At 47.0% G+C, this 22920-nt stretch overlaps 3 protein-coding genes across 4 annotated transcripts in view; 1 reads left to right on the top strand and 2 right to left on the bottom strand.

Moving 5' to 3' along the window:
- Nucleotides 1–1075: 1075 nt before the first annotated feature.
- On the bottom strand, nt 1076–4872 carry gja10b (gap junction protein alpha 10 b). The gene is made up of 3 exons (XM_003971382.2): nt 4754–4872; nt 3273–4676; nt 1076–1192 (listed from the first exon to the last, which is right to left on the bottom strand). The coding sequence occupies exons 2-3, from the start codon at nt 4656–4658 to the stop codon at nt 1154–1156; spliced, it is 1425 nt and encodes a 474-aa protein (XP_003971431.2). The 5' UTR covers nt 4659–4676; nt 4754–4872; the 3' UTR covers nt 1076–1153.
- Nucleotides 4873–5541: 669 nt separating this feature from the next.
- Nucleotides 5542–15629, bottom strand: casp8ap2 (caspase 8 associated protein 2). The gene is made up of 10 exons (XM_011611742.2): nt 15298–15629; nt 13862–13927; nt 12729–12803; nt 12488–12588; nt 12318–12392; nt 12068–12183; nt 9719–11985; nt 6584–9074; nt 6401–6500; nt 5542–6323 (listed from the first exon to the last, which is right to left on the bottom strand). Exons 2-10 carry the CDS (start codon nt 13905–13907, stop codon nt 6261–6263), a joined length of 5334 nt encoding a protein of 1777 aa, XP_011610044.2. The 5' UTR covers nt 13908–13927; nt 15298–15629; the 3' UTR covers nt 5542–6260.
- Nucleotides 15630–15640: 11 nt separating this feature from the next.
- The window catches only part of mdn1 (midasin AAA ATPase 1), a 45244-nt gene continuing 37964 nt past the window's right edge, over nt 15641–22920 (top strand). The window contains exons 1-14 of one of the 2 annotated variants that reach the window (XM_011611743.2): nt 15641–15928; nt 16188–16414; nt 17511–17735; nt 18350–18457; nt 18540–18732; nt 18827–19036; nt 19175–19306; nt 19486–19589; nt 19900–20014; nt 20330–20529; nt 21172–21253; nt 21729–21824; nt 21923–22035; nt 22735–22883. In XM_011611743.2, the coding sequence (XP_011610045.2) occupies nt 15818–15928; nt 16188–16414; nt 17511–17735; nt 18350–18457; nt 18540–18732; nt 18827–19036; nt 19175–19306; nt 19486–19589; nt 19900–20014; nt 20330–20529; nt 21172–21253; nt 21729–21824; nt 21923–22035; nt 22735–22883 (2065 nt within the window). In that variant the 5' untranslated portion in view covers nt 15641–15817. Of the gene's footprint in view, nt 15929–16187; nt 16415–17510; nt 17736–18349; nt 18458–18539; nt 18733–18823; nt 19037–19174; nt 19307–19485; nt 19590–19899; nt 20015–20329; nt 20530–21171; nt 21254–21728; nt 21825–21922; nt 22036–22734; nt 22884–22920 lie in introns of both variants that reach the window. The other variant, XM_029849134.1, reaches the window with a different exon arrangement.

The following is a 22920-nucleotide window of genomic DNA, read 5'->3' as shown; positions in this document are numbered from 1 at the left end:
TGCGCATCTGTCAGCTGCACATCTGTGAGGAGAATCTCCTGTTACGACACCTCCCAAAGCTGCTCTATTGGACTGAGATCTGCTGGGACTGGAGGCCACTAGAGTCACGGTCCATGAGTCCACTCATGGTCACGGCCCAGAAACCAGTGTGGGGTGATGTGACCTTTGCGACATGGGGCATCACCCTGCTGGGAGCAGCCCTCAGGAGATGGTCCACGGGGATCATGGAGGGACTGACATGGTCATCAACCACATTTAAGGAGGCTGCAGCGTTGACAGATGCTCAGCTGGTACTGAGGGGCCCAAAGTGGGCCAGGAAAATACCCACCCACCATTAAACCACCAGTCTTAAGTGGGTCTATGGATGGGTCTATGATGTCCTTCAGCTCAGTGTTGTTCATCAGGCAATAAACACTGATACTGGTCCTTGTATGAACACTGACCATCAACAGAACCCACTGAACAGGGCTCATACTGGTTAATATCCCGATGTGTTATAGCTGCTCTGCAACAACCTGCACACGTCGGGCTGCTGCTCATGGCTGAAATATTTCATTCAGTTTTTGAATGTTAAGACTAACAGATTGGGTTCATGTTATGGTTCAGTTACTGAACATTTTACTCATTGAACAGTAAACCCAATAAATTGTGACTAAAATCACCCAGGAAGCAGATAGTGCTAAACTGGTCACCTTAAGCCCAACAGGGCCTAACTGGTACCAGCTTCACTCCAGCACAACGGTCCAACAGAAAACACAAACATTGTTTTATTCCAACTTTAATTTGTCAAAGAAAACATCACTAAACGTATCTAATTCTACAGTGAACATTGGAGCCCTTCTCTGTCTTTAAGAGACGTGTCGATTCACTCTGATAGCGACCAAGTCCAGACTTATTCATAATCCAGTTGTGTCCCATTTTTGTGAGGCACCGTTTATGCTCTGAGCCAGGAACAGAACGTTTACATGGTAAATGACATCACACAACATTTAAATCTGGAACATCAACAGCTTAACACGTGTAACTGCGGTGAATGTTGGCAGAAACCTGAAACCTAGGAGTGAAAGTGAAGACATCATTTGGAACACTTGAAGTAAAAGCTGAAATTGGAGGTTTGCTTCCCGGAGTCCTGGTCCCAAAGATCTCCTTCTCTTCATTTTTTCATGATTGACGACAGTTCGAGCAGCATGTTCTGAAAGACAAACACAACTCAAATAAAGAAGGATTAAAGTTACCCTTACACCACATTACCTGTGTGTTGCCACACCAAACCCGATGAGAGCCATAAAGGGGAGCCCAAACCTAGACCAAGTTGAAGACCTTGGGTATCAGAAACCGATGGGTGGGTTCTGTTGGTACCATTTGGGGAGACAAGTTCCTGGATGCCATCGAGCACCAAAAAATACAGGAAGTGGCTGGAAAAGGCCACAGTGAAAAACTGCACAGAGGTAACGATCATAGCAGCACAAGAACAGACTCAGAGTACAAGAAAGATCCAAGATAGAGGATTTACCACACCAGGCAAGATTCAAGGTAGAGGATCGACCACACCAGGCAAGATCCAAGGTGGAGGATCTACGACAACAGGCAATATTCAAGGTGGAGGATCTACGACACCAGGTAGAATCTGAGGTAGAGGATCTACTGCACCAGGCAAGATCCAAGGTAGAGGTTCTACAACACCAGGTAGAATCTGAGGTAGAGGATCTACTGCACCAGGCAAGATCCAAGGTAGAGGATCTACCACACCAGGCAAGATCCAGGGTAGAGGATCTACTGCACCAGGCAAGATCCAAGGTAGAGGATCTACCACACCAGGCAAGATCCAGGGTAGAGGATCTACTGCACCAGGCAAGATCCAAGGTAGAGGATCTACCACACCAGGCAAGATCCAGGGTAGAGGATCTACTGCACCAGGCAAGATCCAAGGTAGAGGATCTGCCGCACCAGGCAAGATCCAAGGTAGAGGATCTACCACAACAAGCAAGATCCAAGGTGAAGGCTGTGAACAGAAGTACCTGAGACAATGCAGCACATAATAGCAGAGTAGAAGATGCTAGCAGGTGAAGCTCAGATGGATCATCACAACTTGTAGCTGCAAAAGTCTACAGGAACATCTGTACCAAATCTGGACAGGAAATGCTGAGGTCAAAGTGGGGCACAACTGCCGAAGTTGGTGAAAAATGACCGAGCTAAGATCCTGTGGGATATTCTTGTGAGGGACAAAGTGGAAAAGAAGGCTGTAGTGATCTGGAAGAAGGAACAAGAGAAACTGGAGGAGTATCAGGATCTGAGACAGCAGCTGGAGAGGATATGGGGATTGAAAAAAACAGTGGTCCCAATGGCCATAGGGGCACTCTGGGCTGTGACTCCCAAGCTGGAGGAGTAGCTCCAGCAGATCCCTGAAACATTTGAGACCTCTGTCCAAAAGGGTAATGCTAGGAACAGCAGGAGCCTCAAGCTCCCAGACCTCTGGTGGAGGAGGCCAGCATGAAGGAGAGGAGCAAGGAGCATCAGGCTTTTATTTGAAGCAAATCTTTGATCAATGCGATTCATTTTTAGGGTCCTTTAGGAGGAGGAAGCTGCTTCGTGATGAAGGCACAATAAACATAAAATTAATTACATGGTGTATGTAGAGAGAAGCACTTTCTTCCTTGACCTGTATATGTGTTTGTTTAAAAGGAACTGTAGTGGAGGATTAAGAAAACCTGAATGAAATCAAAGTAATTTAAGGAGGTTTTGGGACCTCAACTGCATTTTAGACAGTTGATTTGTATCATTTTCCTGATCTAGTTGGTTCCTTTCAGTGAAGTGGATAAAAGTCGTCAGATCTCAGGTGATGATGTCACCCTTTTATGGAGAGAAAATGCAAAGCATTAATTACATGTTGATCTGATTAATAATTAAACATCAGCTCTTGAACATAAACATCATGCATGATGGATTATGCTTACAATGATTTGTTATTTGCTCTCTTAAGGGCGACAAAACAGAAAAGAAAAAATTTAAAAGAAGTTCTTCTTAGATTAGAATGACTACATGGAAGGTTGGAGCTTGTGGATCTGAGATCTCTAATAATCCGGTATGAATGGCAGAATCATTGACTCCAGGTTTCTGGGAAGTTCCGGTTAAATCTGACACTTTTGAGGGACTAAAAATTCAGTTTCAACAAATGTCATAGTTGAGCAACTAACTAATTAAAATCACTAACTATCTACACCAGAATCAGGTTTGTGAAGTTTTGTTGTGGACTGTGAAAATTGTCTACTAACCATGGACATCCTCCTCCCGCTGGCCGGTGGTGGGGGGGTCACCACTGAACCCTCGGCTTGGTTGAGATGCTGGGCTTCAGCATCACTTCCGCTGTGGCTGTCGGTGCTGTCGGACGGGGAGGACAGCTTTCCATCGGACAGACCCCGGGACATAAAGCTGCACTTCCGGACCGTGGGGTGGGGCTCGCTCTCTGCCGAGTCACTCATGTCGCTAAGGTCCTTATAAACACTTACTCTGCTCATTTTCCTCTGTGGGTTCCTCAGGGCTGCTGGGATCTCCATGTGGCTGGCGACGAGGGTGGCTCTGGGTCCTGCATATTGTGGCCTCACGTGAGGTTCGCTGGATTCTTCGCTGCTATACGACGGCTTCCTTGTACCTACAGCGCATTGCTGCTCGACAGGTGGCACCTGATGAAGACCCTGGGCAGGCATGCCAATGTGTGACGGATGCTGGTTGGTGGCGCCAGATCCTTCCTGGTTCTGGTGGGACACATTTATTGCCAGAGTCTCCCCGTGAGTGTCAGGCAGAGCCGAACAAGTCATCTGTGTGAGCTGCACCAGCCTCTGTGGTGACGAATTTGTGAGAACACACACTTGCTGTACCGTGGAGTTCTTCTTTGAGCGGTACACGCTCTCGTCATCTCGGTATTTATATCCATACAAACTTTGTTTAATCCTCTTCACACCCAGATGAAAAATCTCCAGAATGTTGAGGAACAACGAAACACCAGCAATGACTAGCATGAAGACCATGAAAATGTTCTTTTCTGTAGGCCGAGAGACGAAACAGTCGACGCTGTTGGGACACGGCAGTCTGGCACATTTGTACAAGGGAGACAGTCCAAGGCCGTACAGAGCACATTGTCCTACGATAAAACCCACCTCTACTGCAGACCTAGTTAAGATATGGAGAACATATGTGCGAAGCAAGGAGCCTCTTAGAGGGGCCTTCCTCACTCTCTTCTGTTCATCTAGTTTCCTGAGTTCTCGCTCGATCCTCTTGTGATCCTCCTGGATGGGGTCTGTACCCTCCAGCTCAGCTTTCAGGCAGGCTTTCCTCCTGTGCCGCTCTTTCTCAAGGGTCCTCAGGCGATACAGTGCATGTCCCATGTAGACCAGTGATGGAGAGGATACAAAAATAATCTGCAGGACCCAATAACGGATCAGGGAGACGGGGAAAGCCTGGTCGTAGCAGACGTTCTTGCACCCAGGTTGCTCCGTGTTGCAAACAAATTCACTCTGCTCATCGTCCCAAACATCCTCGGCCGCAACCCCAAGCACAAGCATCCGGAAGATGAAGAGGATGGTGAGCCAGATTTTGCCCACAATGGTGGAATGAATGTGGACTTCTTCTAAAATACTTCCTAATAAGTTCCAGTCCCCCATTTTCCATCACATTATCATCTGTCAAATTAGGAAAGACAAGTAGGTTTTTGCATCAACGGGGAGAGTCCCGCTACAAGAGAATTCGGGGTACTTACGTGATTCTACGGTTCGTGTCGGATGTGCTTCAGCCAAAAGCAGTTACGAAAGAGGACATTCACACATGGAGACATCAGGACAGGCAGCGAGCTGTGGTCCTGCTTTGCTGTGCAAAAGACAGTGTTGCAAAGCTGCTGGAAACTAGGACTCCTGTTTGAACCCATTGATCCACCACACAGCACTGTCCTGCCCTGAGGCCACTTTCAGCAGGATACCATCCAGGGAGTAGCACAACCCCAGACATCGATGCACAGCTATACGCTTAAAAATACATTTTAATTACAAGTGGGAAACACAGCGGTTCGTCTGTGGACGCCCGCTGCTGGGACGTCCTCACGATCACTGAAGCACTTTACAGCACCTGTATGGACGCCATGGAAAGTGTTTTAATCCACCCTCATTTATTTGTGTATTTCTCTACTTTAATACACTTTGAAATGAGGAAAAAGGCCTTTTACAGTTTGTTGGTGAAAGCAGGAATAGTTTCAACTTGTGACGAAGCTCCTCTGTAAGGTTGGTCTCGTCTGCTCTTTTTGTTACAGCGTCCAGAGTCCAGAGAGGACGGAGACCCTCCGACGCTCCTCTTACTACATGCAGGTGGCAGATGTCTGATCTTCCAGAAGATTCTGGAGTCCATTCTGCTGTGGGCCATCACTGTGGACATGCACAGCTGCACTTTGACCACGAGTGTGTTTGTGTGTCCCTGCGTTCATAACTGGGACTGCTTATGTCCTCTTGGGCTTCAGGTGTTGTGGCCAGCTGCCCCATCCCAGTGAACAGACATGTGTCTAAATAAATAAAACTTTATTCAAGGAATCCACAGAATATTTACAAAACTGTGTTACATGCTGCTCAGGAGGAACCAACCAAGAGCCAATCCAGCCGACTGGTGAACTGTTTCATTTGTATCGCCATAGAAAGATGTACAGGCTGTACACGAATGCTTTAATAAACCCTCAATATTTTCATTAAAACAAGATGAAAATTACATTAAAAACAATAAAATGGTTGAAACCATCAAGGCTGAGTGTCATTAAATGGTTTGTGCTTCAAGTGGTTTCCAATAAGAAAGCAGCTCAATGGTAAAACGTCCGCGATGAAGATGTTTTTAACATTCTTAAAGAGAAAAGTTGAGAAGAAACTAATATCAGGATCAGTTTTGGCCATCTCACACAGCAAGAGTTGTGGTCATTTTGGATGCTTGATTAGAAAACCTGAAGCAGCGATTGTGACCGCAGTGTTCTCTGTGGTTCCCCACCGTCCACGCCAGGACCACTACGTGCAAAGTCATTCTTTTAAAGGTCTGATAGATTACAACTGAGCAAACAAAAGACTTGTGGACAGTGATTGGATTTCTCATGGGAAAAGAAAGCGTTTCAGACCCCCCCCACCCGTGTTTATTAACCCGCCAGCACTGGGAAAGACCCCGTTCGTGTTGTCATAGTCACGGCCAGATGAAGAGCAGCACACCTGTCTGCAGCTGTGTCAGGGTACAGACTATTCCCATCATGCGGCCACCTTCCCCTGTTTCTTATATAGCTTCATGAGCTGGTAAAACCTGTGAGCAACCTGGAAGACAGGAAAGACACAAGGGTGACTGTGGGCCCTGCAGCACTGACGGTTACCACATGAGAACACGGGCTGACCTGCCCCGATGGCTTTTTCAGTTTCTCTGACAAGGCGGAGAAAGTCCTGCGCGAGGCACCTTTGGCCTTCAGGTCCAACAGGATCGCTCGATCTTCATCTCTGCAAGAAGCAAAAGGAACATCAACGATGGGACCCAGGAGCGCGGAGAAGAATGAGCCGAGACTAGATGGGAGGACACTGACCTTGTCCAAGACATCACCACCGCACCCTTCTTCTTGATGACGTTCTTGGCATGAAGACTGCTGGGAGATGATTTGCTTTCAGGACCATTCTTCTGGCATTCAGACGCACTCTCTTGAACGCTCTCCTGTGGCTTCTTGTGGCGTTTGTGCACCGATTTCTCTCGGTGGAGTTTCCTTTTGCTGCCTTTCGAGCTGTCGCGCCGTCCAGGTGGAGCTCTTTCATTCTCTCTCTCTCGGCACCTTCCTGAACCGGCATCTTCAGCAGGCTGATGTGGACTCTTGTCCTTCGACGCAGTATCTGAGGAGCGTCGATGGCCGGCGCCGCCAGCAGAGGAGTCTTTGACAGATCCTCTGCGCTGTGGTGGGCTGATCTGTGATGTTTGAACACTGTTGCGTGACCCGTCAGCTGAACCCTGAGATTCAGGCAGACTTTTCTTGAGCTCCTCTGAGGTTTTCATCAGAGCAGGTGAACAGATTTCTCCTTTGCTGTGTTGCAGAGCCATGGAGCCGCGACCTTCAATGACTGTGATGTCTGTGGTGGGAGGGGGACTTCTGAAGGGCTTTTCTGCTGGTAGGACCTCTGAAGGTGTTGCCTTCACTAGTCTGCCAGGTACTTCTTCATGAGGCCGCTCCGATTCTTCCGTGGCGGGATCCGAGCCGTCAACACACGCGGTTGCCTGGCGAATCTTCACAATGAAATGATCGTTGGATTTCTCCATTACCAGCGCCTGCATGGGCTGGTCGGGCCTGAAGACAAAAGATGTTGGGAGAACTTCTGAGTCTTTACTGTTACTGGAGCTACAGCTGGAATTATCCGAGTCCAGAGTCAAATGGATGTTCGGCTCTGTGGCATCCTCCCCGTCCAGAAGAGCATCCTCGCTGATGTGAGCGCTGATGACGCTCTCTGGAGTGGACATGGCGTGAACGTTGGCTGGGTGAAGAAAGCTGAGGTGGCTGTCTGATTTCAGAGGCGATGGGATGGTGAGCGAGACGGCCAGATCTTCGGATAAAATCGAGTAAGACCTCTGCGCTCGGTTCTCTAGCGGTACTTCTAACAAGCAACTTTCGTCAAATAAAGCAGGGTTGAGTGGAGTCTGAGCTCTCGAGCGGGGTGATGGTGTTTTATGAGGGGAAATGCTGGACCCTGCTGCGCTAACTTTGGAGGGCGTAACAAGTTTAGATGAGAATTTAGCTGGAGAGTCAAATTTCGATGGAGTGCTAATACCGATGAAGCATTCTCTGTCCTTCCTCGGCGTACCCAAGGGCCACGTCGAGCCGTCAGTAGTGATGCTGCTGGCTTCCAAGTCCCTTCCTTGTAGGAGAGACTTGAAGATTTCCCCCATTTGAGTGTCCCTCACCAGGTTAAACGTCAAACAGGAGGCTTGTTGTTCCGTGAGAAGCTCAAAGTCAGTTTTGTCAAGCAGAGATCCGACGACTGAGTGGTTTTTCTCTGGAGTTGCAGGAACCATTGTGGGCGTCTGGAGGCTGGGTTGTGGATGTGGATCTTCTGGATGCGACTCAGCTTTTCTCTCTTGATCCACAGGAATTATCCTTATGTCTTTGCCTCTGCTTCCGAGCCCTGTTCTGTAGGGCACTGGAGCACAAGGCTTGAGCTGACTGGGGGCTGCTGCTAGCTGTGCTTCTTTTAGGCCATGTTTTGAGCCCCTAGCCGGAGCTTGTTTCGACACATGCTCTGTTTTACTGGGCCCGTTTCTCTCAGCATCTGCTTTTACACAAAAGTTCTTCAATGTTGACAAAATGTCCCGGAACAAGTAGTCCACTTGGTCATCTACAAAGTCCCACAGTTTCATCTTCAGATCAGCGGCTTGCTGTTCAAAGATGCGCTTCACGATGCCATTGTCCGATACTTTGCTAAACACTGAGATGATCAGCTTCTTTAACTTTGATTTCAGCTCAGCTGGCTGAGGGCATATTCGTCCCAGATAAGCACCTTCCACAAACTCTAAAAAAGACTCCTGGAAATTGACCATCACGCCATAGAAGCTTTTCCTGGGAAAGGTTTTATGAAGCTTCATGTACTTCTTTCTAATCTCAGCACGAACTAACCTGAATGTTTCCATCACTTCTTCTACAGTGGAAAAGGACGATTTGGTTGCTGCAGGACAAACCATTTTAAAGCGACTCTTTGGGCTCTGGGACGTTAACCCAACGGCTCCATTAGCTTCCTTTGATGCAGCGCTCCTTTTGTTAAAGGTCTTATTCCACACAGTCCTGGGACTTGTTTTATTTTTGACCGGTCGTGCCAACTTGGTCCTCTTGGCTGCAGGAACAGGAGAGTCTGTGGCTGTTTCATCACTTTCACTTAAGATCTCTCCTTCTTCCAGTTCTGTGTCCGAGAGATTTGAAGGTGGACTGGAACCCTTATCCACCAAGTTCTGGGCCTCACGCTCAGCAGGAGATCCTGGGTATTTATTTTCCTTATTTACATCCAATGACTTTGTGGTACCTTCAACGTCTGTGTTGGCGAACTCTGTAAAGACACAAGACCACGATCAACATCTCTTATCTGGACTAACAGTGGTGGTTTTCATTCGCTGCACCCCTGTTTGGTAGCAGCTATCTCACTGCACCCACAGTTTAGAAATAAAGATACTGAAAGCCCTCAAAGATAAACAGTCACACCAAGTGGCCTAAGAATCACGGACTGAGTCACAAGATGCCCCTGGAGAGTCTCAGCGCTGAGCAACCCAGCCCAACCAGCACCGCAATCGGGATGGGGGGAGGTGTTCTGTTCTAAATAGGACAGCATTGGCCTGGGATCCCAGGTCACATGAGGACAGCAGTTGTCCAACCAGTCGGACAGACTGTTCTGGACTGGGTTGCCCACCACTAACCTGGAGCGTGTGTGTGTGTGTGTGAGGCTACAGTTGCAATCACTGCACAGCTTATTGAGGTTTCTCTACTGCATTATTACACCTATTTCATCTTTTATAATTTCAGTACAGAAATATCAACCCTTATCAAACCCAGAGAGACCGTTCAACAAACACGTGAGAATTCTTCAAGCTGACTGAGAGGAAACATTTAAAATATAAAGAACCTACTTTCAACAATGACGTAAAGTTGGTGTTGATATCAGAGCTCTTAGAATGAATGAAATAAGGCTAAAGTTACCTTTCTCCAGGCTTTTTACATGACCCGGTTTGCTTTGAGAACAGTGATGACTTCTTTTGGGCGCTTGTATGGGGCTTCTCAGGGGGCTGATCACATCAGGAATCCTCATCAGATTATTCAGAAGGCTCATCATGGAGTCCTCGTCATGGAGTAATGGCTTTGAACTGGGTGGCTCAGAGTTATTCTCCTGGCTCTTCCCAGGACTACAGCTCTTCTTCGGGGTGACTGTGGGCTCCCCCTGTGTGTCAGGTAGAACACCCTCCTGGGTAGTGCTGCTGATTTTAGACACTGCATCACAGCCAGGGAGAGATCCCGTCTTCTCTGTGGTGCTGACGACGTCGCAGGCGGCGTCGCCCGTCTGGGTTAGAATGTAAATGGCATCAGGAAGACTGAGGCCTTCCTGGGGCAGCGACTCAAGGCTGATTGTGCTGGACACAACGTCAGAATCCTTCTCCTGAGTGGAGCAGGTAGCAGGAGAACACGCTCCGTCAGGGTCCGGGGCTAGGACAGTGGCCTGGGGACTCTGGAGACAGGCAGCGTCAGGGACATTGTCCTTTGGCGGTGAAGAAGACACAGGGTCTTTGTCGCTTGTCTGTGCTGTCGTTTTAGACGGGCATTTCTGATTTGCACTTGACTCAGTCACATGTGGATCAGAGGCAGATTGTTCAAAAAGATTCCTAGAGGTCTTTTTGGCTAAAGAACTACATTCAGTCCCACCAGCTGAAGGTTCTACAGATTCTGATCCGTCCACGTGGCTGTGCGAGGTCATCTCGGTGGAGTCTTCATTATTCCCTACAGTGTGTTCGTTTCCTTCTTGAAAGGAACTACTGTCTGGAGATGTGTGAGTGAGCTGCACACTCCTGTCCTTCTCTTCAGTACTGATGGGTTGGACATAAGCTGGGACAGCCTGGACTAGATGGTCTTCAACTCGCAGGTCACAAACAATAGGGTCACTTGCGTATTTGTCCTTGACTTGGAGACGCGTCTCATCCTCACAGCTCTCCGACTGGGGACCTTTGCTGGGTTTTTGGGGCTCTTCAACAACATCTTCTAGTTCCTGAGCCTTGACTTCATCAATGACCTGCATGTTTTCCATGTCGAGCTGCGAACCTCCATCCATTAGTTCACTGTCATCCGCCGTGTCCGCCGACGCCTGGTGGCCGTCATTGGGTAACGCTGCCTTCTTAATTGGAGAACGCGTCAAGTTCAACGTTTCCATGAAACAGAGCTTCCTGTTGGAACTGTTCTCCACGCAGCTCTTCTCAGTGACATCAGCTTTGTCACAGGCGTCTTTTAAGACATCCTGTGCACAGTTTTGTCCTTCCTTCTTGCAGGTATCTCTGTGATGCGAGTCTTTGGAGCTGTGTTTTGCCCTCTTTCGGCTCCTCTCTGATGAACCGCTCCTCTCTGACTTTCTGTCGAGCTTGGCTGGATGTGGTCTCTCCTCCTTCCTAGACTCACTTTTGGATGGTCTGCCTCCCATTCTCTCTTTTGAACAGTCACCCTGGCAGACACAGTGGTGCTTGGAACACACCTTCTTCGGATCCTTTCCATCAGAACTCCTGATGCGTTGCTCACGCCTCGCAGCCCTGCTGGAAGCCTCTTTGCTAGCATGAACTGCGCAAAGTTCAGAGTCTGTTGTGGAAAACTCGACAGTATCTTGTCTTCTTTCATGACTTCTTTTCTTTTCACCGGAGGAGTTTGCACCTTTTGAACCCTGTGGCGGAGGGCTTTTCGTCCTGTGTGACCGGTGGCGTTCCTCGTCATTGTTCCTCCGTGACCGAGAGTCGCTTCTCCCTCTGCTTCTTTCTGATTTACACCCGGTTTTCTCTGAGCCACAAGAGTCCTTACTGGGATCTGAACTCCTGTGATCCCGATCTGCTGACTCAGATGGTGCGTGATGTTTTTCCTCTCTGTGTGCGGTTTTCTGTTTGTGGGATTCACTACGGTGGGTTGATGAGGTTCCTTTTGAGGAACCTTTTGAATGGCTGTGAGAAGATGCCGTTGAAGCTCCCGAGTGTGTGGAGGTGTGACTCCTGCTTTCCTTCCTGGAAGGTTGAGGAGTTTCTTGAACAAGATGATCCTTTTTGGGTGGTGGGGTTGGCAAAGGTGTGAGAGCGGGGGGAGGATTGTGTGGCGGGTGAGGAAGAGGCAGTGGAGTAGTCGCTGAGGGAAGTTGTCTGTTCGTGGAGGCATCTGGGGAAGACCTCTGAACCTGACTTTTGCCTCCCAAATTATTAATATGATGACAGCAGCTTCTGTCTGGCCTGAAAAGAACAAAGACAATCACAATGAAGTCAGAGGAAATATCCACACTGTAATCTGCTGAAATCAAAGCAGCAGCCGTACCTCTGGTTAAGCCTCTGGATTTCGGCATCTTTTCGCGTCACTTCCTGTCTCGCTGTCTGCAAGAGCGCCGAGATGTTCTTTTTAAGTCGATAGTTCTCCGTGTTCAATCTTGTATTCTATAGGGAGGAGACAACAAGCGTGTAATGCAGGTGACGTTTAAGAGAATAAAGCTGTGCGTACATTTATACATATATGCATGGGGGGGGCTGCATGTACGTTAAACATTTAATAAGAGTAAAACCAAACAAACCTGTAACTCCACCTGCTCGAGTCGCTTATGCAACTCTTTAATTTGGCTTTGAGCTGCTTGGAATCTGGACACCAGCTAGGAACAAACAAAAGGAATGAGAGAGACGCTGGTAATAGCAATAACAACTGTAATAACAGCCGTACTACTACTGCTAATGACAGAAAAAGCACCTCTGAGTAGGTGGACTCCCTGTTCTGCTGTTCTTCTCTGACTATTTCCTCATAAAGATCCATCGACTCTTTCAACTGAAAAGCGTCTGGGGAAGATTTTTCTGCATTAAAATAAAAACACAATTTGTCATTTGATTAATGTTGGACAAAGAATATAGATATATGCTTATTTATCAATTCAGAACCAATGATTTGGACTCTGGCAGACCATGTAATAATAGAGCAAAGGTGTGGTTGTTACCTCGATCGCTGCTGGGATCAAGATCCAGGCCATCGTAAATATCCACAGAATCTTCTTTGGTATCAGGTACCAGGACTGCAGACACAACATGCAAGCACGTGTCAACATACGTGCAGCCATCATTAAAGTAAGGTCTTCCTCCACTACTGAGTGGAAACTCAAGGCAAGAATCGTGCATGACATTGAGACCAGCTGCTGAAACATCCCCGAGCCTTGGAGGCCTGACTCCACTAAACCTGCTATGGTATCAGCCCCACGGTGGTGAGTGGGTCTCCGTGGGTGGAGATGCAGGGAATATGGAGGGCAGGTCAACACTAAAAGTGTTGAGACTAAGGAGGACAACAAACATACAGGAGTCAGCACGGGCACCCGGACGGGTCCTAACAGGCAAGTCCCCCCCTCCCCACGTTCTTCACTGAGCCTTGGCCACACATATTCCTGTGGCTGGATCAGGTCCTTGGACCACGTTCATATGGATCCAGTCATCCACCCACCACAAGTCTTTAAACCCACTCAACTAAGTCATGTTTCTCCATCGGTGTGGCTCATAGCGGGGGGGGAAGGGGGGCTGCATCGCCTGCAGGACCCCCGCAGAGACGCCACGGCTCCCCTGATCCGGGGGGTGCGGTGGATCAGGGGAGCGGTGGCTGGTTTGGTTTGGGTTTCCCAACTTGACTTTGTATTGTATAGTAACTTTGCTCTAAATTTGTTTGCTAAAGTTTAAAGTGCACAAAGACGCTGGTCCTGTCGCCTCATATAGACTTAACTGAGCTCTAGGTCAACCGGAACATCGTGTCTTTTTATTGCAACTCATCATGTGTTTACTGGATGTCCCGTGAAGGAGCCATGTCTTGTGGATTGGCTGTAAATACAAGACATGAATGTTGCCCCTCTTCGCGGTGTTGGATCTAAACCTCAGGGAGCTGCACAGCGAATCGTCCGACGGGCCCCTGAAGCATAAAGGATGATCCCCGTCTAGGCAGGAAGCACCTTCACGCTGCCACAGGCTAGGCAGCAGCCTAGATGAAGCTTTCCCTTGCAGGTGATTTTGCCTCAAATATCCCATGAAGATCGTCGTCCATGTTCATAATGTAACCCAGAAACATCAGACATAACAGGGATGTCAGACTTACCAGTGAAGATGTCGTCTATGGTTTTGTTCATTCCAACATCCATCATTCCGAATATTCCCCCACAACCTAAAAGAAAAGTATCATCAGTCAGACATTATTACTGGTCACCTTTGCCAGGACACTAATAAAAACAAGCCTGTTGTACAACCAGCAAGTAGCAATGATGGATGTGAAGTAACCAGCGAGTGGACATGAGAGACGCCTGCGTGTTGGACTCGTTAAACTAGCCCACTCAACACAGACGAAGATGGGCCAGAACCATCTTCGTCTGCTGGGGGACTGAGATCCTTTGAGGTGTGCAGGACCGTTTCTACGGTACCGTGGTGGCATCTGCCCTCTTCTAAGCAGTGGTCTGCTGGAGGAGGAGAGGGGGACAGAGGGACTCTGAAGCTCCGAGACCATTGCACCAGTGCACACTCCTCATCCCAAGACTCTTCAGCTCGATGCACAAGTGTTCATCTGCACCTTCAATGCAGCTTGAATCTACTTTAATCTCAATGGTGACAAGATCTTTTGTGCATGTATGTATAGGATGTGTGTGTGTGTGGTGGTTCTTTTATGTTAAGTGTGTATTTCTACACATTCTAGCTGTTTAGCTGCTGGTCTGGAACCAGCAGTTTTATTACTAGTGAACAGCAATCAACCAAGTTATTAACTAAAAGATTCAATTACTCTCCCAAAGCACTGGAATTTTTTGAAAATCACAGTCAGATAGAAGAAAAACCCCAAAAGATTTATGATGCAAGAAAAACAAAAGAAAATTGTAAGATAAAAAACGATTTCCTAATTTTTGGAATCCGAGGCCTTTGAGAACATCAACATCTACTGTTTACTGTTTAGAGAGCAGTGAATCAGCTATAATATAATATAATATATTCAGTGAATCAGCTATAATACAGGCATTAGCAGATAGGCTGAGGCAAATATCCCACTAGTTCTCAGCAAAATCACTTTTAACTAACTTCTCTTGTTAAGCTCGGTCCAAACAAAGGAGACAGCGGGGAGTAAGTAACCATCAAACTAGAGCAGTCAGAAACAAACCAAATAAGCTGAAAATGTCCTCTTAATATCAGCAGAGACACAATGGAATCATAGAAAGGAAAGCCTGGACGTAATTTACCGTCGGCCACTCCTTCATCTGAGCTAAGTTTGCTGGTGTTGACTAATCCGCACATTTACAACAGTAAAGACCACATTTTGGGAGGAGAATGTCTCTCTTTTGTGTGAGAACATGCATTTGGCTCTTGTACATCGCATGGTTAGAAGTGACCATATCTCCTGTTGTCTCCCACAGATTACACTAAAATAGGACAAAAACAGGACTAGAATGCCATGAGGCACGTTCACCTGCAAATATTGGTCATTACACACACACACACACACCAACTTGCCGACCAATAAAAGTTCACCAACAACAGCTGTTTCTTTCAGCGTACCTGCTTATAAGATGATTCCGTGCCCTCCTGGTGTTTACAACTGTAATGTCGCGCCAAGTCTCCGCTGCACAGGAAGTAACGACATTTTCCCGCGGTCGTGTCACAGGTTGCCGGGGTTCGGTGCCTCTTTGCTTAAAAACAACGGTAAGTGTTGCGCCGTTAAAGGTGGTCTCTGTCTGCCACCACAAACTTCTTCGACCGACAAAATCCTAAATAGTAGAAGGTGTTATAATGGGTCGAGGAAAAAGTTGACACCCTTGTGGTCAGCACTTTTCCTGACCGGCGACGGCTCAGCCCTTTTGCGTCATCACATCGCGACCACAGAGCGCAAGCTGACCCGGAAGGAGATTCGCATCATATACATGTGGACAGGCTTTTAACGGCAGCGACAGCAACGCGTGTGTTGTGATAAAACCTGGGCCACACAGGGTCGGAATGAGCTCCAGACATTTGTGGAACCCCAAATCAGGAGACGGTTTCATCGACTCGGTTTCACCTTAGGTCACTCCTCAAGAAGCGAATGACAAATGATACGATGGAAAATTTGGAATTGAGTCTCTCATCGCTCGGCATCTTATCCAAGCATGTTGACAAAAATCACAATCATCTGGCTCAGTATTTGTCAAAACAGGTAAGACGTGCACGTATTTGCTGTCAGAGTGTTCTTAAATGTTAAAGCAGCATATTTGCAGTTTTTCATTTTGTGTACTTCCCAGTGATCTCCTTAACATTGCACTAAATGGAAGTGCTGCTGTATTCTGACCTATTATTTCACTCTGCCCTCATGTTGATCCCAATTATATAGATGCTTTACAGGAATGTTGACTAATGTGTGTGTAAATGCCAACTAGTCACTATTTCCTTTGCCTTGCAACATGATGTCTCCTCAGGTATGGAACCAGCAGGACCGACAGTGTGTCCTGGGGGCTTTGGCGCAGTTGCTCCTGGAAAAGGACTACACTTTGTTGATTGCTCGACATCTGCGACCTTTTATCCTGGATTTATTAGAGCGAAATGCGGAGCGGGTCAAAGCTGGTGGCCGGGTCAGTCATGACCTCCATGAGCGCCTGTGTGTGGCTGTCAGCAAACTTCTCAACATCAGTCCTGATGCAAAGATGTAGGTTCCTATAATATCACTTTTGTTCCCTCTTATTATGGCCTGTAACAAATTCTCCTCTCCAAATGGATTTGGGTATTATAAGGTTTTCAAGTATGTATTTTTGGGGGTGGCTGAACTTTCTGAACTTTGACACAAGAAAGAAGATGCTTTGATGCTTCTTGTTAAACTACTATTGAACTGAAGCTCTTCCTTTGGTATTTATTTAAAAATTACATGGCAGCTGTTTCTGCTTCTTCTTCATGCTGTTCCAGTTCCTTAAATCTAAAGGCTAATGTAACAGTTTCCATTACAAACATTCAGAATTTTTAATACAGAATATTTGATGGAGTTTTTTTTACTGACTGCGAGCATTAGGATGAGGGGAAGGTTGGAGCTGTGGTGGCAACCACAGGTATAAACCTTGGAAACATCAGTTTAACATTAGAAACTTTTCCACTGTGTCTCTGATCAGCTGAGAATCCTGCATGCTTTTGGTGGCTCCCTCCTTAGCGGGTCTGACCTTGGTTCTTCCTCTGGCAGGTGTTGTGCAGAAGAATCCAAAGAAACCCCCTCAGGACAGTTTTCCAACCCTGCCTAGAAAGTTTCCCCTTACTCAACGTTTCTTTCTGTCTCACTATACAGTAAACCCCCCAGTTGTCTATCTTGTCTGTCGCCACCCTGCTTTTATTCCTCTTGGTAACTTTTAGCTTTCCTCTCAGAGCGTGGACCTTCTGATGGAAATCTCTCAGTTCTTATTGAGTTATGTTCACATGTGGGACATTTTATCCACCCCTGAGCCCACTGGCTGTTAACAGCTAGCTTTACCCTGTCAGCTAGCATCTCCTTTTTGACTAAATGCAGTTTGAGCTGTTTGTCAACCACTTCTGCCCTCTGTGCTTTTTATTTGTCCTTTTCCAAAATCTATTGAGTTGAAAATGACTGAAAGAAAGGTGACAGGGATCTTAATAACCTGTCTTAGAGCTCAGAGCTGCTCAACTAAGCTGCTACTCGCATGGTAGCATATTAGCAGCTATCAGGTATTGGTCATGATTATGAGCACATAATTAGCTGCTACACACGTTAACATGATTAATCTTCCTTTTATCCAATGCAGGTTTGCTGCGAGGTACTTCAGCCACAGTCCCCCAGTGTTTCAGAGGCTGTTCTTCACCACTGAAGAGTCATCAGCTGTTCAGTATGGCCCCAGGAGGATGAAGCTTCGTGACCTCATGGCTGCTACCTTACGCTTCCTCCACAATGATTGTGCTACATACCGGGTTCTCTGGGACTGGAGTCCCTGTGTCTCACAACTGCTAACCAGCGACATCATGGTTCGAGGGTATGCACCGGCTGCTCGGGCCAGACACATCATTTCCTGTCATCTTCATTTCTCTGAATCTGAACAGGGAAGCAGGTGCAAGATGAAACCATCTCCAAACGGCGTAGAATTACAGATGATACGTTCCCTCTGTGGTTTAACCCAAATTATCTTTAGTTGTATCACCACTGGCACATGCTTGTTGTAGCCAGTCAGGAGTCTTTCAGAGGTTGAGAGACTCTTTGCCTGTTCTTCCTTTTGCGAGAGTCGCGGTTGGTCCGCAGATCTTTGCTGATGCTCAGGTCAGCTGACTGAGGGCCACGGCAACAGCTTCAGCCTTTTGAGGTTGCCATGGCCATTTCTGAGGTGGGTTTAGGTGTACAAACCATCTTTTCTGTTTCAGTTTATACAGGGAGTTTTATAAATATTCATTTTTCTCTCTACCACTCCCAGTTAGACAGAACCAGAGGTAGAACCCTCAGATAAGGCGGTTTCAGGTAGCATCATGGTAACATCAGTCAGCAGATAATGGCACTGATTCCAGGGGTTCCAAGAGTTTCACCACTAACCCAGCTTTCAGCAAACTTTGACTGGTTATTCACCAGCTCATAAAGCTTTGTCTTCATCTCCTGCAGGTACACGGCCCATTGCTTGGCGCTGGTTTCTCATATGACTGACAACCAGAAAACCATTTTTCTGAGGAAGGTGCTGACCAGCGACGAGATCCTGCATATGAAAATGATGTAGGTTCTTTATCGGTGAGCATGGAATATAACGGGACCGCGTGGAGCTTCATGGCTGGTTGGCGTCCCGTTTTGTGTGCAGGGCTTTGGAAGAATTGCAGCAGCTGGAGGTAGAGAAGGCCCTGGTCTTAACCAATCAGGGCTCTGTGACCTCACGGCTGGAGAAAACGGAGAAGTTCACCAGGGGTCAGGTGGTATCGGCGGACCTGTCTCAGAACGTGGTGGCTGTGTGTAGTGTTCTCCTACCAAGGGTCCTTCCCAGACAGGCTGAACAGGTATTTACTCCCCACTTGCTCAGTTATAGTATCTGCTGCTGGCAACATCTGCTCTCGGTCTGTGTTGAGTTCACACGTTTACCCGTATTAGCAGACAAACCCAAAAGATTTGGTGCTGGTGGACTCAACCTGCCACAACCTGAGAAGGCTGGCTCTGGCTCTGGCCTCTCACAAGCCTGTGTTACTGGAGGGTCCAATTGGCTGTGGCAAAACCTCTCTGGTCCAGTTTCTGGCCGCTGCCACAGGACACGTTAAGTCTAGAGAGATCCTGAAGGTCCAGCTTGGGGATCAGACTGACAGCAAGGTGACATTTATTTTGTAGTTGTTTTTTTTAATTTCTCGTATTGGTGACTCAGTATTTTTTTAGATCATCATTGTTCTGAGGGTTTCACCCGTTCTCCTTAACATAAGAAGGACTCTGAAGGCTGGACATGTTTCACAGATGCTGCTGGGCATGTACCGCTGTACCGACATACCAGGGAAGTTTGTGTGGCAGCCAGGAACGCTGACACAAGCTGTAACTAAAGGCCAGTGGATCCTGCTGGAAGACATCGATCACGCACCTCTCGATGTGGTAGGGTCCAACAAGCTTATCATCTGTGGAGCAGGACCTTAGAACGTACAAAACTGTCACTGAATGTGATCCTTCGGCGTGATGTCAATCTGCTTTTTCTACCGTTTTTGTTTCAGTTTGAAAGCTTTGACATTGTCTCAATTGTTGCAATTCCCTTGACCAAGTTCCTTTTTTTGTAGATATCTGTCCTCTTGCCTTTGATGGAGAATAAAAAGTTGATGATTCCTGGCAGGGAGGAATGTGTTGATGTTACTCCTGGATTTCAGTTCTTTGCCACCAGACGGTAAAATCATCATCCTACTACGGAGAGAAATATGATTTGTTTTACTCATTTTCATCTATTCCAGTACAAATCTGACTGGTCTTGTTCATTTCTAATTATCTTGGGAGACTCTTGCATTTCTTTACATAGTGAGTAACTAAACTAAGTAATGAAACAAGTAAATTATGCTTCCTGGAACAACTATTGCTATTATTAGTGAAGCCACTTTCTTTAGCTTGCATTGTCCTAGCTAAGCTATCAGATCACTATTTAAGTGGACGTGGGTGTTTTTGGAAAAGTGGGACCTAATAAGGGAGTTTGTTGCTCGCAGGATGTACTACAGCAGTGGTACTTGGAACAGGCCACCTAACTCCCACGCGGTGTTGCTGGACAAGTACTGGATCAAGCTGCAGATGGGCACCATGAGCCGGGAGGAGCTTAAAAAGGTAAATGCGTTTAAAACAGACTCTGCTTACGTTCAAGGAAGCTAAAGAAAGGAAACGTTTGAGTGTAGCGATGTGCTGGCGGGTTATCGATAGGGCTGTCCAGCCTGAAGTTCACCTCCCAGGGTGGGTCCCATCACTTAGCAGCTGGTTTAATTGTTGAAAATTCACGAAGAGAAGTCGGCTTCTTGGGGTGTAAATTATAGCAGGACCGGTTGTGTCCAGCTCTTCATTCTTGAGACCTTTCATGTGTGCCTCCTGCTACTGAGAGCACTGGTTCAGTGAAGAAGACTCTTTCTCCTCCTGGTGTTTGTGTAGGTCCTTATCAACAAGTACCCTCAGCTGACAGTGGTGTCGGATCGTCTCCTGGATATTTACTGCCAGCTCACAGGGCAGCAGCACTCTGATGGTGACACCACTGACCTCCTAACCCACGATGGCAGCCAACAGACCAACAACCAACAGAACAAGTCAGAGGAGAGAAGCACACCGATGGAGGGCAGAGCCCTGTCACTCAGGTGAGGCTCTTTCTACTGCTTTGTTTATAATCTGATTTCATTTCATCACAGACACACTGATCCTCTTCACATTAGGTCATTTACCTCATTAAATCTATGCTCCTGGAACGGCGTCTCCAGGTCCTCTGTCTTTTAGTTCTCCTGTCCATATGTGCTTCTGTGGGTTGTGGCTGGCATCGAGGAGACACGGTTGATTTTAAAAATAGCTTTAGAATGTCTCCTCTGCGACTTTATAGATTGTCACTGTCACACTGATCAGGCCATCTGCAGTCACAGCGTAATTAACTGTCCCTGGTGGCTCCTGTGTGGGACATATTATTGACCAGACTGTCTGAACATAGAACCCCTGCAAGTGGTGTCAGGGCATTATGGTTAGCGATTCTGTAAACACCTCCTATCAGACAATCCCCCCGCCTACCCTGCTGCCTTTCCATGGACTCCAAATGTGTGCTTGGTGACGATTGGACCACCAATCAATGTGCTGCTACTTTCCATGCTTTGCTCTTCAATAATACGCATGTTTCATCAATCAATGCTGTTGCACAGTATGGTACCAGTCAAATGTCAGTCTGGGTCGTTTGTGACATAGATTACTTTACTTTCAAAGCGATGTTCTAAATATCTAATGTTTTTATCTCATAGGGACTTGCTGAAGTGGTGTGATCGCATCAGTGTTAACTTTGATGGCACCTCCTCAGCCACAGCACAACATGTCTTCCATGAGGTCAGTGGGACGATCGTCTCGTGTAATATTAATATTAATCACGATGAACTGCATTTTTGCTCAAATTGTCCGAACCCCAGCAGATTTTTTTCCCTGATGGACACCCCCTAAAGGGATCAATAAAGTACTCTTGAATCTTGATTGTGTTGAAGCAAAATGAAGAGTTTGAGAGTGCTGCTGTGTTGAGCGTTAGTACCGTATGTATGTGATGAAGGCCTTTTGGGATTTCTGTTCTCCTCCAGTCACGTACATTTTAAGGATTGATAGTATTTGAAGGCCAAATGAACTTTCCTGGAGAAAATGAGCCTACACTAGTCAATGAAATGGCAATAGCAAAAAATGAACAGATTAAATATGTATTCCACTATTTCCCTCTGACCCCAGGTATTGTTGGGCGCTGAGCAATTAGTTCAGGGAATTCTTGGCTTGGAGAACAAACGATGATTGTTGTATTTTGGGATGTTTTCTTGTGTAGGCTCTTGACTGTTTCACTGCCATGCTTTCTCGTCCTGAAAGTCGAGTGCAAATGGCAGAGACCATCGGAAGTAAGCTCAACATATCCAGAGAACAGGTATTTGAAGCCCTTGGTGCTGTTAGATCTTTTGATGATCTTTTGGACCCCCATCCTAAGAGCCTCCACATTGTTTGAGGGACTGCTGTTGTGTGCAGGCGCAGCATTTCTGCCAGATGTATCTGCCTGGCATCACACGGAGCGAGTCAGAGGTTTCGGTGGGCAGAATAAGTCTGGGACGGAAGCAGGCTGAGTCGGTGCACCTAAGTGTGTAAGTGGAGCGTTACCCAACATCACCTTTCTGTATCGAAACCCAATTACTTTGTTTCCTTCTGCTTTTATCTGAAAATAAACATCAAAAATGTATCAAAAACATGTCAAACAACGTCACTATTTGCCTGGGTGCCGTACCCACAGTCCTTATTGAATCAGGGCTCCTGTTTCTCTCAATCACCATGGTGACAATCACCGGAACACCTCGGGAGCCTGTCTCTCATGCCTTTAGCTCAAACCTCCCCGGCTCTCACACGTCCTCCTCCTCCGATTATATCGCCTTATATCACTGGCCCTGTCTTTTTATGATTCCACTCATATCTCAATAATTGTAAATGCTTAAGTCTCCCTTTGTCAACTCACACTCTGACTCTGCTCTTTGTCAACTTTGGCATTCCGGCTCCATGCAGTGTTGTATGTGAGCGTTTGGCGGTTCAGTACCTTGCTGAACCTCAAGGATACCTAGGCAGTGCCCAGAAGGCGACCTGGCACCTCCCCCTGTTACCAGAACACCTTCCAAGTTTTGGCCCACCAGGACTTGAACTTAGAACCCTCCACTTCTCAGCAAATGCTACAGATGCAATAGTTGTTTAATGCTAAAGATGTGTAGAAATGAATCCTCCCTTTGTCAGTCCTTCAGTTTTGAGTGGCCAGAGATAAACACTTAATTAATGGTTTCAATGGTTGCTGTTAACAGGGACAGCCAAACTTTTGCTGCTACACGTCCTTCGGCGGTTCTGCTGGAACAGTTGGCAGTTTGTGTCAATAGAGGAGAGCCCGTTCTTCTCGTTGGAGAAACAGGAACTGGAAAGACATCCACTGTTCAGTACCTGGCAAAACTCACAGGTGAGCTCAGGCTACAACCCACAGAAGTCGTATTGCG

The sequence above is a fragment of the Takifugu rubripes genome, chromosome 16 (genome assembly GCF_901000725.2).
Source record: "Takifugu rubripes chromosome 16, fTakRub1.2, whole genome shotgun sequence".
Lineage (NCBI taxonomy): Eukaryota > Metazoa > Chordata > Actinopteri > Tetraodontiformes > Tetraodontidae > Takifugu > Takifugu rubripes.
Note: the sequence above shows the minus strand (reverse complement) of the source record. Positions and strands in the feature narration are given on the sequence as shown.